The following is a 14495-nucleotide window of genomic DNA, read 5'->3' as shown; positions in this document are numbered from 1 at the left end:
GCCCTTTGGTTTTTCCCGCAAATGCCATTGCCCTTTCTGCCTCAACTGGAAGTGCCACAGATGTGCCAAACGGGGCCGGTGGGCCGTATGCCAAAGGCAGTGTAGTCTGGAGAGGATGAATGAAGAAGAGCCTTCTCCATTTACAAACCATACCAAAGAAGCCATAAGTGTGTCTCAGCACCAATAAAAGACAACTGGCAATTCAGAAGGAAATGTTTTCTGAAGGGGTCAGAAGGAGGGGAATCTTCCAAATGACTTGATGCTTTGAAAACTTTATTTAATTATAATCCTATCCATAAACCTATACTACAAAACTACTTAACAATCCTAATCTAGAGTCCTACTCTACAATCCTACTTTAACTTGGTAATAATATCTTCATCGTTAGATTCTTGTCTTCTTCGTCTTCTTCTTCTTCGCTGAGTTGATGAGTGGTGCCAGGGTGGATGCTGGCTTGGCTGCTGTTACAAATGGATGCTAATCCACAGGAAAAAAAAACAACAAAGAACAGTGAACCATGACATTCCAAGCTCAGTGCTTCACAGACTCAATCAGGATTCCTCTAGCTCCTAGAAGGACCCAGAAAGTAAAACAATGGGACCATCTGCTCCCCACTCATCATGTGCAGGAGCTTGCCATCACAGGCAAACCTGGCCCAGAATCCCACTCATCCATTTATTCTGGTTTCTCCATCTTGCTGGGATTTTTGCCCTGCCAGTGCTCTAGAAATGGTGCTTTCTGTCCCTGGGGTTTTTTCCTTTCAGGAAGCTCCAATGACTCCCAGAGGTCCCTGTCTTGGAAAGACAGGCACCATGCTAACTTCCACAGGCACACAAAGCAGTGTCTGCCTTTCCATGCCCTGCCCCTGCTGTGTGGGATGGCACCTTCCTTCCCAGCAGGGCCAGTCCAGCGGCGATGGGTCCTGCAGTTCCCTCTCTGCCACACAACCTGGCAGTCAGCCTGGGACAGTTCCCCTCTGCCTGAGCATGCCAGGCAGCAGATGGGGCTGGGGCAAGTCCCTCTCAGCTGTCCCTGTTTGTGTGCCAGAAACCTCTAAGGGTGGGGTGGGGGGCATAAACCAGGGCCCCTCAGAGGCTCACAGTGAGTCCCTCAAAGCCCCTCCTGCCCACAGCCAAATCTCTCCAGACTGCTCTGCCAGGACTGGCAGCCTTGGGTTCCTCCACCACTATTTCATGTCTCTTTACCCTGCATTGCTGTACTTCAGTTCTTTTACCATTAGATAAAACTGAACATCCCACCAAATCAGGGCAACAGAAACAGCCAGAAAACAGAGCACCTGTCCTCTCAGGAAATGCGGAGAGAGGTGGAGTTATTCACTTTTGTGAAGAACAGGCCCCAGGGAGACTTTATTGCTGCTTTCCAAGATTTCAGAGTGGCTTTGAAGAAAGTGGGGGACACCTTTTTTAACAGGGCCAGTTACAAGAGAGTGTGGGCAAATAGTTTTAAACACATGGGGATCTAATCAGAGTAGGTCTAAGGAAGACCTTCTTTTCTCGGAGCATGGTGCCACTCTGGCACAGGTTGTCCCAAGAGCTTGTAGGTGCCCCCATCCCTGGAATCATTCCAGGTCAGGTGGGACAGGACTCTGAGCAACCTGATCTCTTTAAAGATGTCCCTGCTCATTGCAGGTCACTTGGACCAGAGGACTTTCCAGAGCCCTGCCAGCCCAGCCCAGTCTAGGATTCCTCACTGTTTTCATTTGAACATCACCAAGAGTGGAGGTGAGGAGGAAGGGGGCTCATCTGATGCCTCGGACCTCGGTGGAGGAGGAGCCCATCCCTCAGACACTGTTTCACCTCAGCCCCTTGGCATTTTACCTGCAGGAGCCTCTTGGCAGACCAGCGCTGCTCTTCGTCTGTCTGCAGGCAGCAGCTCAGAAAGTCACACAGGTGAGGCGAGAATCGGTTGGGCTTCCGCAGCTGTGGTCTCTCTCCTCTGGCTATCGGGAGTTCAGCCTGCATGAAAAGGAAACACGAGGCTCCACCTGCTTCTTTCCCATCTGTAACTGCTCTCCCAGAACCCACTGTTTAAGCTCCACCCTGCAGAGCACTTTCTGATAAGATGGAGATGGTAAAGGAAAGATGACTTTCCTTTACCAACAAAACACCATGGCTTTTCCAACATCCCGCTGATCTTGCCTTGGCAGTCAATTTCATTGACTGACCCAGTTAGTGGGAGCTACATCAGCAAAGCTTCTTTCCTTCTTGGAGGATTCACACCACCTTGACAGGCTTTTCAGAAGATGGACTCTGCTACACTAACACTACTATTTCCAAGGATTAGTACATGAAAGGCATCTCTGCAGTGCTTGTTGGTCCCTTAAGCACAGTGGTCATAAACCAAAACTCATTGAGCTTCTTGTCCTCTTCTAGAAAACAGAGGTGCATGGGAGGCAAGAATGGAAATCCACCAGGTATGCCTCAGGGTGAGGAAACAAACATTTGGAATCTCATATTCAACACAGACCCTTTAAGACACCTGCACAAATGTATTGGGATGAAAATGCCGGCTTAGGCACACAGGAGCCACCTGCAGCTCTGTCTCTCAGCTGCACGTTTCAGCCTCTTTATGTGGCAAAAGGAAACCTTTCCAAGGTCAAATCAGAAGAAGAAGCACCATCCCGATGGTCACCCTCTGCTCATTTGTATACTCAAGTCAATGCATTAATGGCGTCCCCATCGCAAAATATGTCTGTAAGAAGTGGGAGGTTTTGACAGGCTCTCCGTGACACCAGGCTGCAGCCTGGTCTCCAGAAAAATGCTCATCACAATAGTAACAGCTCTGTGCTGGTGGCACTGAAATAGATGGTGACCAAAAAGACTTTGTTATTATCCTCTTCAACCCAGAGGAAAATTTCCAAGCCCAAACCAGCAAGCACACTCCCCTGGAGTATAAATAATTATGGCAGCTTTCTTTCCTTTTCCCACACTCTCAGAGGTCACAAAGGGAGCTTTATCCTGTCTCTCTGCAACTGAGCCACTGGACATGGTGGGGAGCTGGAGTCCTCACTGCCCTTAGCACTGTGCAAGCCAGAGATGGCCCTGCTCCTATAGTAAAGGAACACAGCACCAGCATCAACCGCCCACGTTGGATCCCAGCCCCAGGCACCAGGCTGCAAGCTCATCAACTTTTTAAAAGACCCAGAAACAGCCAAGGGTTTAGTGTAACTGCAGTCGGAGAAAAACACATCCTCAACTTATCCAGGCCACCCACACACATGACTGAGCAATGTACAGATTATTTGAAAGCCTGAAAGTTTTGAAGACCCACAGGACTTGGAAAAGATGCTACAGTGTGGAGGAAAATCAATGTGCTGTGGTTAAAAAAAGAAAAAGAAAGCAAAACTGTTGGGGAAGATGAAACCGGAAAACCTTTACAAATATGTATGCCTGGCAAAAGATTTTGAGAATATGGAAACTGTAAGCGAGATTGAAATGAAAAGTAAGCTTTGAGATAGTTACTAGCCTTAGTTACTGAACAACTGGAAAACAATGGTATGGCCAGCTGAAGGTAATCCCCTTTTGATTAAACAACACCCTCTGCTGGCAGACAGGTCCAAGGGTCAGAGCAGACCCTACTAGCTTGGCAGAAGGGGTCCAAAGAGTAGTTTTTAGGGTTTAAAATGTAACACAGTATGGTAATGTAAGGATTCTTATAGGCTGTAGTAAATACTCTAGTATTTGTATCTTGGACTAGATTGGTTAGTGAAAATTTGAACATTCTGCACAGAAGAAGATTTATTGTCTTGTAACAGGAACTTCCTCACTCTTTCGGGTCTCTCTTTTGGGCTCCTCTTTCGGGCCTGCTCTGAGCTGTGGCTGGCAGCTCCAAGCAGGGCCCTGCATCCACGCCCTTTGCAATAAACCGAAAGTTCCAAGACCTGGCTTCAAAGATCTTTTGTCTCCGTCCATCCCGACCGTCCTACCCACTGTCACTCCTACACAAAACTACTTGGGCATTGCTTTAGTGGTTGTGTCTTTTTTCTTTTTCTTTTTCTTTTCTTTTCCGATAAAATTGAAACTGGGAAGGTGTAACGTCAATTTCTTAGGATATTTATCACATGTCTAACCTCTCCACTGAAAAATTCTTGCCCTTCAGAGACAGAGCACCAACGGAGTTCAAAAAGCAAATTAGAAATGTCAGGCAGGTTGCAGGCCAAAATGCCAGGTTTCTGAACTGCTACTTCCCTTCTGATGCAACCGAATTTACAGCAGATGCTGATGTGCTGCAGGGACATGTTTAGAAGGGGACCTTGGTGTAAGTGGTGCTAGCAGATGGCAATGGGATTTGTCCAATGGCACACAGGACATGGGACAGGTGAGAAAGACAAGTGGGATCAGGGAGTATTTGCACCTTACCGAAACAGGAGTTTCATTCCTGTGAGGAACTTCTCGTTCCACCATTTCGATGCCCACGATTCCAAAAGACCATATGTCCACTTTGGGGCCATATGGTTGACCTGTCAGCACTTCAGGCGCCATCCAGCCAGAAGTGCCGGCCACTGAGCTCCGTCTACGCTGCTCAGGGGTGAGCTGAGCAAAGAGGCCAAAGTCAGCTGTGGACAAATAAACATACCATGAAAGCCAGGTCAAGTTAGGAAATCAAGCAAAAGAATTCCCCACTCTCAGTCTATGTGTTGTTGAATCTCCTGAAGAACTGTCCACACTCAGTTTCCTTGGGGCTTTAGCCAAGGAAGTATGGAATTGGCCACTTCCAAAAAAATCACAGTTTTTTAAACGCTGCTCACAGCAGTGGCCTTTATTCCCCTGAAGCTTTAGATTGTAGCTCCCTCCCTCTGGAAGAGACACAAACACACCAACGCCACTCTTGACTTCTCCTGGTTCCTTATACCTCTGTGCACGTTGCAACCGTGCCTTCAGCTCACAGCGGTGGGGCCCTGCACTGCCACCAGCACCATTTCTGGGGAGTTGGCAGCCACTCAAAGCAGCCCCTCACCCCACATCCCTGAACGCTGCACCTGACCAGGAATATACTGACCCAGCTTGACAGAGCCGTCAGTTCTGAGAAGGATGTTTTCACTCTTCACATCTCGGTAGATCACGTGGTTCCAGTGAAGAAAATCCAGTCCTTGCAGGCACTGAGAGAGAAAACAGAAGCAGGAGGGCAAAAATTAATGATTTCATCACACAAGAAAGGAAACAGAGTCTCTTAAAAGATTCCCTCTGCATGGGAATGGCGAGTAATGGCAGAACACAGTGCCATTGAGAGGAAGAGTTGCTGCTCCAACACTTGCAGAGCAGGACTTTTCTAAGGAAAGGTATGTCAGCTTTTGAAAGAGCAACAGCACCTGCTGTTGTAGACTGTCCCCTGCAAACCAGCCAGGATGACTGCTGCTGCAGTGGATGTGCTTTCTCCATGCAGAGGGCAAAGGAGGGGTTTGGCCAAGAAAGAAAAAGTCCCTCTCTTTGTTGTGAAGTGGATCACTTTTGGGTGGGAGGCTGCATGACGAGAGTTTTGTTGCTGGCCTCAGCACAGACTTGAAGTATCACATCAGTCACCTTCCTGAAGCAAAGAGCATTTTGGCTGCACTACTGTCCTTTTTAGTTGAGGACTGTGAGAAATGAGTCTCTGTTTTTTCTCAGCTGATCATTTCAAATCCTGCCACCAGCACCTTTGCTTTTACAGGCAAGGAATGCAGTGCAGACAGGCTCAAGATACAAGTTTAGGGAGGCAAGGTGGAGAAGAGCAAATACAAATACAGGAGGCAGAGTGAGACTACAACAGCAGGAGATAAGAGTACAAGAACTGAGTACACTGAGTGCAGGAGCACTGGCAGGCAGTTCCCTTGATATGCTTTTACTTGCCCATAGCATACCAGCACAAGGAAAACAAAGTTTATACATGAAACCTCTCCTGTTCTGAGCCTCTGTTTCCCAGACAATCCTGCCCAAGCCCTCGGAAGCACAGGTGGGCTTGCTGACCTCTCGACTGATGGCTGCTATCTGGTCTTCAGACAGGTAGGTCTTGCTGATGACATCGCTCAGAGTGCCTCCATCCATGAACTCCATAACCAGCCAGAATTGATTATCCACAAGGTAGCTGAAAGAAGGAAACAAGAGCATGGAGGTAAACATGCATGGTTAGTTTATTTTCTTGGTTCTTATTTCCAAGTCCCTGTGTGACAAGGACAGAAGAAAAGGAACAGACATTCCCTCTAGGCTGTGCATTGTTTGAAACCTGTCTCAAGAAGAAAGGCACAGCTTTGGAAAAGGAGATGTCTTAAATAGCCAGCAAGTAAAAACTGCAGTTTAGGAACAGATAAAAAACTTGTCACACTGCGTGTTTCTGGAAATAATCTTCCTGGCATGCAAAGCAATGGAAAAGAGGGGACATAATCCAAGGAAAATCCATGTTAGTTTACCCAGACGTAAGAGGACTGTTGAAAAAAGTCAAGTCCCAAAATAATGTGGTGGCTGTGAACTTACAGGCTATTAATTTAATTAGATATGACTGATGCAGGTTTTTGAATAATTTTCAAACTATGTGTGCCAGGGAATACTCCTGCAGACAAGATGCACTCTCTTCCCATCCACTGGAGATGAGCAGAGCAGTAATAATTAACCAATAATTACAGCTCTGTTTTGTGCCAGTGAACAATCTTGCATGTTTGCAATATGTAAACAAATATTTACAACAACTCACCTGCCTAAATAGTTGACCACGTTGGGATTCTTATTTATCTTCACAGTCATGAGTTCATAGGCTTTTAGTTCCTTCTTCCTCGGTCCTTGGAGATTTATTTTCTTTATGGCCACCTAAAATGACATTGAAAATCAGTAACTTGAGAAGTTGGTGGCACGAGACCACAAGGCACATGGAGCGAGTGATTTTGCAATGACACAGCCAAGCTGTGCCAAACTGCATTCTGATTAGGCATTGCAGTAATTAGGAACTGACATTGCAATAGCCCATTGCTCCGCTCCCATGGGTGCCAGTTACAGGACACGTGGCCACTGAGGTTTTGCTGTGTCCACTTGGTAACAGTGGTGTCTCACCCACAAACCTCTGAGCCCACTCCCTGCTGCTTTGTATGGGATTCAGAAGTAATCCATGCCTTAATACTCTGTGGCTACATCCCGGGCTAGGGGCAGGGCTTAGGGTTTCTAGGGACGCCTTGCAGATCTCTCCCTATGTGCAGTTCCCAAGTGCAGCACTGCAGGTGTCTGAGGAACTACTGGTAACTTTCAGATGCATTTGCTGGCAACCAGAAGTGAGAATTCAGGACTCTGAAGCTGTCGCCCCAAAGAGCAGTGAGATGCTCTAAGGCACCACCTTTGTTTTAGCAATTGAGAGCGAGTGAGCACATCCTTCTCTGAAATGAACTGCTGCCCTCTGTGCCTTCTTTGTGGCAGCTGAGAAGGTCAAAGACTGTCCGCAATGTCTTTTGCAGGCTGGTACCAGTCTGTGTTTCTTTTGCCTCTTCAGCACAGCTCGACCCAAAGCTCTGGCCACAGCTGCTCACACCAGAGGGGAAAGCCCTTGAGTGCAGCAGAGATTGCGGGGGCTGTTGACATTTACCTCTGCTCCTGAGGCTTTGTTGATTGCTCTAACCACAAATCCAAAAGTCCTAGAAACAAAAAAGCAGCAAAAAAATGAGAAGCCATTTAGCTCTTGCAGTGAAAGCCAGCCCACACAGGAGATCTCTGCTGCAAATGCCTAAGACCTGCAGGATGAAGGCGGGCTCTGCCAGAAGGCAGATGATGCATTTTCCTCTCAAGTGCATGGGCACTGGGTCTGTCCCTGAAGTGCTGCCATCTACTGCCTCAGCTCCTAAAGAGAGCTCCTTCTTTCATCTCAGGTTTCATGTTCTAAATTGCGCAGTTTTCATAGTTTTCATCCTGACCATGGAGAATTTCCTTCAGCAAACTCTTGGAAAGAAATGTTCCTGAGAACTGTTATCTGACAGCTATCAGGGAGTAGGTTGCACTTTCAGGCAAGCAAGTTTCTTCCCCTTTTATTAGTGTGGCTGTATGATTTGGAGAGATAGAAAAATGCTAAGGAAATTAACACAGAGCTGTCCCATACTTGAGAGACAAGGAGATCTTCCAGGTCCTGTTCCTTGCTGCAGGCAAGAGACCTTGGCAGCATGAAGATGTCTCTGACAATACTTTCAGGGCACACTCACAAATTCTGAGCAGCACTGAGAGATGGGACAATCTATCCCCAGTGTCTGAACATGGCAATAGATGTCTGTTTGCAGCTGGCCTCACTTCACACTGCATAGATATTCCACCAGAAAAACACCTGGCCCATGGTTATGGAGAAGTAACTGTGGTTGGACTCACCCGCTGCCAATATATTCCAGTTCAGAATATTTCCCCACGGGGTTTTCCATGTTCACTATTTTCCCTGAGGGAAACAAAATGCAAGATGCTCACTTTAAAGCAAAGATCCCAGCTTCCAGAAGATGCAAAAGGCAGCCCCAGAGCCTGAAGCTTTGAACTCTTTGTGGTTGCCTGGGTAACAACAGCAAGCAGGCCGACAGCTCTGCAGCACAGGTGGCCAGCACACAGACTGATTTTCTACAGAAGTTCCCATGGGGAAATGTCTCTAAATGTCCCTGGGACATCAATCTCAGGAAAAACATTTGGTACAGCTATGCTGAAACATGCACACAATACACTGTCCCTCAGAGAAGAAATACAGCAGACGTACTCAGTTGCTCCAGGGAGTCATCCTTGATCTCCTGGTGCTGAGCAGCGCTGGAGATGGGCAAACTGCCCCGGCTCCACTTCCCAGGTTGGGGAGCAAAGGCTCCTTTAGACAATGCTGCTGCTGCAGCAGGTTTGACAAAGCCCTTGTGGATCTGGAACAAGAAATGAGTTTGTCAGAAAGGTGCCTGGCAGAGATGAGCCTGAAATTCCATTTCAAATGCAAGCCCTTGGTAAAGTTCTGTCAGCCACATGCAGGGCTCTTAAATGGGTTTTTTTCTGATGTCCACTTCTCAAACTGGATGGGTCAAAACCAAAGGTTAGTTCTACTCAAGTTCATGGCCAGATTCATGTTCCATTTTCATGGATTTTCTGAAGGATCACTGCCACAATGACCATTCTGCTTCCTCTCAAGGATTCCTTTCCCACTCCAAGGGCTTCAGACACATTTGCAGCTCCTTGTTCAAATGTGTCCACTTTTCCTGCACCATCTTCAGGTCATGCTCAACTTGTAGTAACTTTGGTGGGGACGGTTCCTGTACCTCATGCCAGGCCTGGGGCTCTTCATTGCCACTCATTTGCTGGAAGTCTTTGCAGGCTGCCCGGCGAGATGTCAACGTTTGCACCTCAAGTCAAACAGAAGAAAGCAGTCAGAGACTACGGCTTATCCCTGTCAGTCAAGAGTCATTGACTGTGAGGAAAGGGAAAGAACAGATTTACAAGGGGTACAGACAGCTTGTTTCAATCCTCCGTCTGGGTCACCATGTTCCCCTGTAAAAACACCTCGAGAAACAAGGAGAGCAGGAACAGGCCAGCAGGAATCAATTTGGATGACTGCTGGCCAAAAGGCCAAAGGACAAGTCCCACTGTCCAGGGCAGCAGTTGAGATTCAGCACACCAGGAAATGTCCTTCAGAGTCTCTGGGGTACACACTACAGCAGGATGGCACTCAGAGGCATCACCTCACTCCCTGAAGCCCTGCACTGGAAAGGCAAGAAGGGCAGAAACCACCAGTTTGGTGACTGCAGTGGCTATCCCTCTTTCACTCACTTGCTCTTGTAGAGCCTGAGGGAGACGACTAAGTTTTTCTCTGATGATTTTAATTTCTTCTTCCTGCCTCTTCTCCTTTGCCTTCATCTTAGTGTCAATTTTCTGAAGCTCCGTGTCCAGCTGTTCCTTCAAGTTCTGTAAAATACAAGAGAGAGGATCTTTCATGAGTGGAGTGGCTGCCACTCTTTCACTCACCTGGTCTTGTTGATCGCCCCTCTGCTGACGGAGATTCATCTCCTCTTGAATTCCTCTCATATCTTCCTTGTTCCCCTTCTTCACTTCCATGATGGCACTCTGAGCCCCGGGCAGCTCTGCTTGTGACTCTGCCTTGATGTTCTGTACACACAAATGCGGAGCAAGTGACTGGGAGCTGCCATCACGCTCAGCTTTTTCCTCTTGCAGCTTCAAAATCGCATTTATTCAGCCACTTCTTTCTGCTCCCCTACCCACCTCTGCTTCCAGTGCAACCCTCCTGTCCCAGTGCTGACTTTGGAAGATTCCAAGGCTCTGTGCTTTCAGTGCCTCTGGGACTCCTGACCTCCTCAGTCCCAAGAGCTCCATTTTATGCCCCTTTTCCTGCCCTTCCCTCTGAAACCTGGCGAGTCAGGCTTACCTGGCCATTCTCCTGTGGCTCTTTCACCTGCTGCCTGAGCTGCTCTTCCTGTTCTTGGGCTGGGAACAGCTCTCCCCGAGTCTGCCATGGCATCTCTGACAAAGCAGGCTGCTCCTGCTCTTTCTCTGGAAGGACCTGCACAGAAAGCAAGAGAAGATGGGTTTCAACTTTCCATATAACATTTGAGGGCCAAGACTCAAGGACTGATGGGCTCACACGTTCCCAAAGCACTGTGCTGCAGCTCTCCTGGGTCATTCTCTGCCCATGAGGAGGAACAGATGCCAAAGTGACCCTGGCACTGCAATCAGGGGCCGTCTGGGGCTGAAGCTCCAGCTGCCTCTGAGGCAGCTGACAGGGAAGGTGTGGCATTTTTCAAGGGTCTGCTGAGGACCTCCCTCTGCTTCTGCCTTGCTCTGTTTGTCTTTCAGTAGTGACTGACACCCCACCCTGTCCCACAGCTCCATCCTGGCTCTGCAGGTGCCTTCCTCTGTGAGCTCAGCCCTTGTGAGAGACACTTCTGGAGTTCATGTTCTCTTCACCAACTAAAACATGGAATTCTTCCACCTCTCTGGGACAGGCTGAACATTAAAGCATTAACGGGGGGCTTCAGGAAGAAGAGGCTGGAGGAGGAAACCATGTCTGAGGGGAAAAAACCACCACATCTGGAGGAGGAAACAGCTCTGCCTGCTCAGAATCGGTCATCGGAACATGTCTTTAATCCTCTCCTGAAAGGGATGCTTTACGTGAACTTTGCACCTCCAACTGCTTTGGACCAGAGCCAAGAAGATTCAATTATGCAAATGTTACATAGATAGATAGATAGATAGATAGAGAGACAGACAGACAGATCTCACTTTTATAATCTCTCTTTACTATCATTTTTGTTCCTACATACATCAACACTTGGTAGCCATTGCCCCAGTCAGCAGCAATCCCGAGATTGCTCTCCTGTTCCTTCAATAAACCACACTCTCAGGGAATCTGGAGCATTTAGGTCCTTATGGAACACAAGAAGATCCAGAGCATTGCACTGGGAACTGCACTCTTGCAGCATCTGTGCTTGGCCAAGTGCTTCTCTTGGACTCGACCACACTGACACTGCTAAAGGGGCTGCAATCAGGAATAAAGGCTAGGCCCTCCCAGCTCCTCTGATCTTTGAGGACCAGCTAGAATGCAAGAGCATTGATTTCCTGCTCAATTCCCAAACACCACACCTCCTGATTTCCTGGGTTGCAAAAAGACACAGGGACTGTTAATATGAAAGTGAAGAGCAAGGCCCTGTTGACTGCCCTGGCACCACAACAGCTCCCTGCCCCAAACAATGTGTTCTCATGCAAAAATACTGCATCCTCCAGAAAGGCCCCCTTACAAAAGAAAATGCAAGCAGAATCTTTACAAGCGCAGAAAAAGGGTAGGAAAGATGGAGGAAAATCCATCTGCATTGCTAAAAACCAAAAAATTGAACAGGAATTCCCCTCCTAAAAAAGGAACAAAAACAAGACAGAAGAGCCACAGATGCCAGTGGAAAAAACACTAGGATAACGTGAGGAGATATATGCCGATGAAACAGCCCATGTGGCAAGCACTCAGCATCCTCAGCCAGCAACAGCAAGGGCTGGCTCATCAGAAATTTGCAGCTCTGTCTTGCACTAAAGACAGCACCACCCACAACGGGCACTTACTGGCTCCAAAAATTCAGGCTGTGCTGTGACCACTGATGGAGCCTCGAGGTCATACTGCTCAACTTGCTCTCGTTTGGCTTCTTCACCAAGAGGAGATGGAGCCAGGGCAGACACTGCTGTTGTCTCTATCATCTGTGGCAAGAGAGAAGCATGAGGGACAGGCTGATACCTATCATTTATAACCTTCTATCTTCTCCCATCTACCACCATATCTTGCAAGGAAAGTTGAGAGACTTGGATTACAATGGGGTTCTAAAGTGCTCTCGTGTATTAAAATTGGCTACTACAACTGTAATGCAACTTGCTCTGATTTAAATATCCCAACCTGTCTACTATCAGGTGACAATGATCTATTTGTGTAAGTGACCTTGTAATTCTTGAAAGCTAAGAAATGCAACAGTGAAACTTGCTGCTCTGCCTTGCACTAAAGACAGCACCACCCACAACTGGCACTTACTGGCTCAGCAGATTCAGGCTCTGGCGTGACCACTGATGGAGCCTCGTGGTCATACTCCTCAATTTGCTCCTCTTTGGCTTCTTCACCAGAAGCAGAGGGAGCCAAGGCAGACACTGTTGTTGCCTCTGTCATCTGTGGCGAGAGAGAAGCATGAGGGACAGGCTGTTACCTATCATTTATAACCTTCTATCTTCTCCCATCTACCACCATATCTTCCAAGGAAAGTTGAGAGACTTGGATTATAATGGGATTCTAAGGCACTCTCATGGTATTGAAATTGGCCAATCCACCTATAATGCAAATTGCTCTGAATTAAATATTCCACCTTGCCTACTATCAGGTAGCAATAATCTATTTGTGTAAGTGACCTTGTAATTCTTGAAAGCTCTGAAATGCAACAGTGAAACTTGCAGCTCTGCCTTGCACTAAAGACAGCACCACCCACAATGGGCACTTACTGGCTCAGGAGATTCAGGCTCTGGTATGACCCCTGATTGAGCCTCAAGGTCATACTCCTCAATTTGCTCCTCTTTGGCTTGTTCACCAGGAGGAGAGGGAGCCAGAGCAGACACTGCTGGTGTCTCTGTCATCTGTGGCAAGAGAGAAGCATGAGGGACAAGCCGTTACCTATCATTTATAATCTCGTTTCTCCTCGGATCCACAACCACCTCTTAAAAGGAAAAATTATCCACTTTGTTAGCAATGCGATTCTAAGTCACTCTGACCAGATTAAAATGGGCTAACTCAACAGAACTCTATTTAATGCACTCTATGTATTTGATAGTCCTTCCTGGCTGCCATCAGCAAGCAACTGTGCCTTGGCACAAAGGAGCTTTTGGCTCTTTAAAGCCCTGAAATGCAAAAGTAGGAAATAGCCAGCAAGGCCTTTGCTGTTGCTGTGGCAGACATGGAAAACTCAGACTGGATCAGAATCCTAACCAGTGCAAGGAAAGGGCAGGAAAGGTTGTGCAGAAGAATCTGTGCTTGCTGGAAAGAGAGAAAATGGGCAGGGCTTTACCTCCTACCAAACCAAGTCAAACCAAGTCAAAAGTGTCCCCTCCTCAGGTGGCTAAAACACTTGGAGGCAGTGAGGGCATGTTTGGCAGGGGAACAGCCATGGTGATGAGCACTGTCATGTATGGATCTATGGAAGTGTGCCTGAAGGTCCCTCACGAGCCTCCCGTTGTCCAGGCTGAAACACCCTGAGCACCTCCTCCTTGGCCTTGCGCTCCACACCCTTCCCCAGCTCCCGTGTCCTTCTCTGCACACGCCCAGCGCCTCAAGGACTTCCTGCTTCAGAGGGGCCCACATGTAGACACATCACTGTGGAGTTGTGCTCGCCCTGTATATCCCCTCATAATGGTTTGTCCCTCCATATCCCCTCTTTGTATCCGTTTGGTTCATCCCAGCTTTCCCATCAGCACCTGTATGTCCATCAAACCCCAAAATCCCTGACTCATCCCCCTGTCTCCTCCCAGGTGATGTGTCCATCACCTCGTGACCCTTCCCCTTTGTCCAGAGCCTTCTCCCAGGGTCACCAGGTAACTGGACCCTGGCTCGGGGCTCCTCCCCCACCCCCTCCTCAGTGGTCACTCTGAGGCCTTGCCCCCAGAGAGCCACTCCCAAGTCCTTCCCCTGTTGGCTGCTCGGGTTTCCCCGTCCCCCTATATCTGGCTCCTCTGGGCAGGGACACCCTCTCTTGCTCTGGATGTCCTTCGGGTTTGGATGCGGCCTGGGATCTCTCCAGGCCCTCATTAAATTTCGGAACTAATCCTGAGGAGGAGCGCCTCTTTCTCTTGCTTGTCGGACCAGCTTGTCTTTGAACTCACGAGGGAGCTTCTCAAAGCCCCCCAGGATCCAAGGAGAAGTTCCCTCCCTCTGCCCGACTCGCCCCACTGCCCAGCTGGACGGGGTGCACTGGGGACTGATCACCCGTGGATTTGAGGGTGACACGCAGCACAGAACTTCCAGCTATGGTTGCAGCGCTGCCCAGCCCAGGG

The 14495-nt window shown here is 48.3% G+C and overlaps 2 protein-coding genes across 3 annotated transcripts; both read right to left on the bottom strand.

Annotated features, from left to right (window-relative positions):
* Window positions 1-256: 256 nt before the first annotated feature.
* LOC140683566 (serine/threonine-protein kinase PAK 3-like) lies at window positions 257-6793 on the bottom strand. The gene is made up of 6 exons (XM_072926173.1): window positions 6685-6793; window positions 5964-6081; window positions 5020-5119; window positions 4380-4576; window positions 1839-1976; window positions 257-477 (listed from the first exon to the last, which is right to left on the bottom strand). The coding sequence occupies exons 1-6, from the start codon at window positions 6732-6734 to the stop codon at window positions 385-387; spliced, it is 696 nt and encodes a 231-aa protein (XP_072782274.1). The 5' UTR covers window positions 6735-6793; the 3' UTR covers window positions 257-384.
* A 1281-nt stretch (window positions 6794-8074) lies between these two features.
* On the bottom strand, window positions 8075-10485 carry LOC140683565 (uncharacterized). Of its 2 annotated transcripts, XR_012054735.1 has the most exons (4): window positions 10357-10485; window positions 9744-10079; window positions 8698-9319; window positions 8075-8391 (listed from the first exon to the last, which is right to left on the bottom strand). XR_012054735.1 is itself a non-coding variant. In XM_072926172.1 (3 exons), the coding sequence occupies exons 1-3, from the start codon at window positions 10447-10449 to the stop codon at window positions 9104-9106; spliced, it is 645 nt and encodes a 214-aa protein (XP_072782273.1). In that variant the 5' UTR covers window positions 10450-10485; the 3' UTR covers window positions 8636-9103. The 2 variants fall into 2 exon arrangements, 1 of the variants encoding a protein (XP_072782273.1); XM_072926172.1 differs by lacking the exon at window positions 8075-8391 and having other exon boundaries at window positions 8636-9319.
* Between the last annotated feature and the right edge of the window lie 4010 nt (window positions 10486-14495).

The sequence above is a fragment of the Taeniopygia guttata genome, chromosome 3 (assembly GCF_048771995.1).
Source record: "Taeniopygia guttata chromosome 3, bTaeGut7.mat, whole genome shotgun sequence".
In the NCBI taxonomy this organism is placed as follows: domain Eukaryota; kingdom Metazoa; phylum Chordata; class Aves; order Passeriformes; family Estrildidae; genus Taeniopygia; species Taeniopygia guttata.
Note: the sequence above shows the minus strand (reverse complement) of the source record. Positions and strands in the feature narration are given on the sequence as shown.

Bases quoted from the DNA above. Each gene is read 5' to 3' on its own strand.
- LOC140683566 (XM_072926173.1), bottom strand. From the start codon at position 6,734: ATGACTGTGAAGATAAATAAGAATCCCAACGTGGTCAACTATTTAGGC. The intron at 6,082-6,684 runs GTGAGTTGTTGT...TCCTTCTTTCAG, and splicing joins GTGGTCAACTATTTAGGCAG to CTACCTTGTGGATAATCAAT. The intron at 478-1,838 runs GTAAAATGCCAA...CCTGTGGATTAG, and splicing joins CTGCCAAGAGGCTCCTGCAG to CATCCATTTGTAACAGCAGC.
- LOC140683565 (XM_072926172.1), bottom strand. From the start codon at position 10,449: ATGCCATGGCAGACTCGGGGAGAGCTGTTCCCAGCCCAAGAACAGGAA. The intron at 10,080-10,356 runs GTAAGCCTGACT...TTGTGTGTACAG, and splicing joins AGCCACAGGAGAATGGCCAG to AACATCAAGGCAGAGTCACA. The intron at 9,320-9,743 runs GTGAGTGAAAGA...GTTTGACTTGAG, and splicing joins CTCAGGCTCTACAAGAGCAA to GTGCAAACGTTGACATCTCG.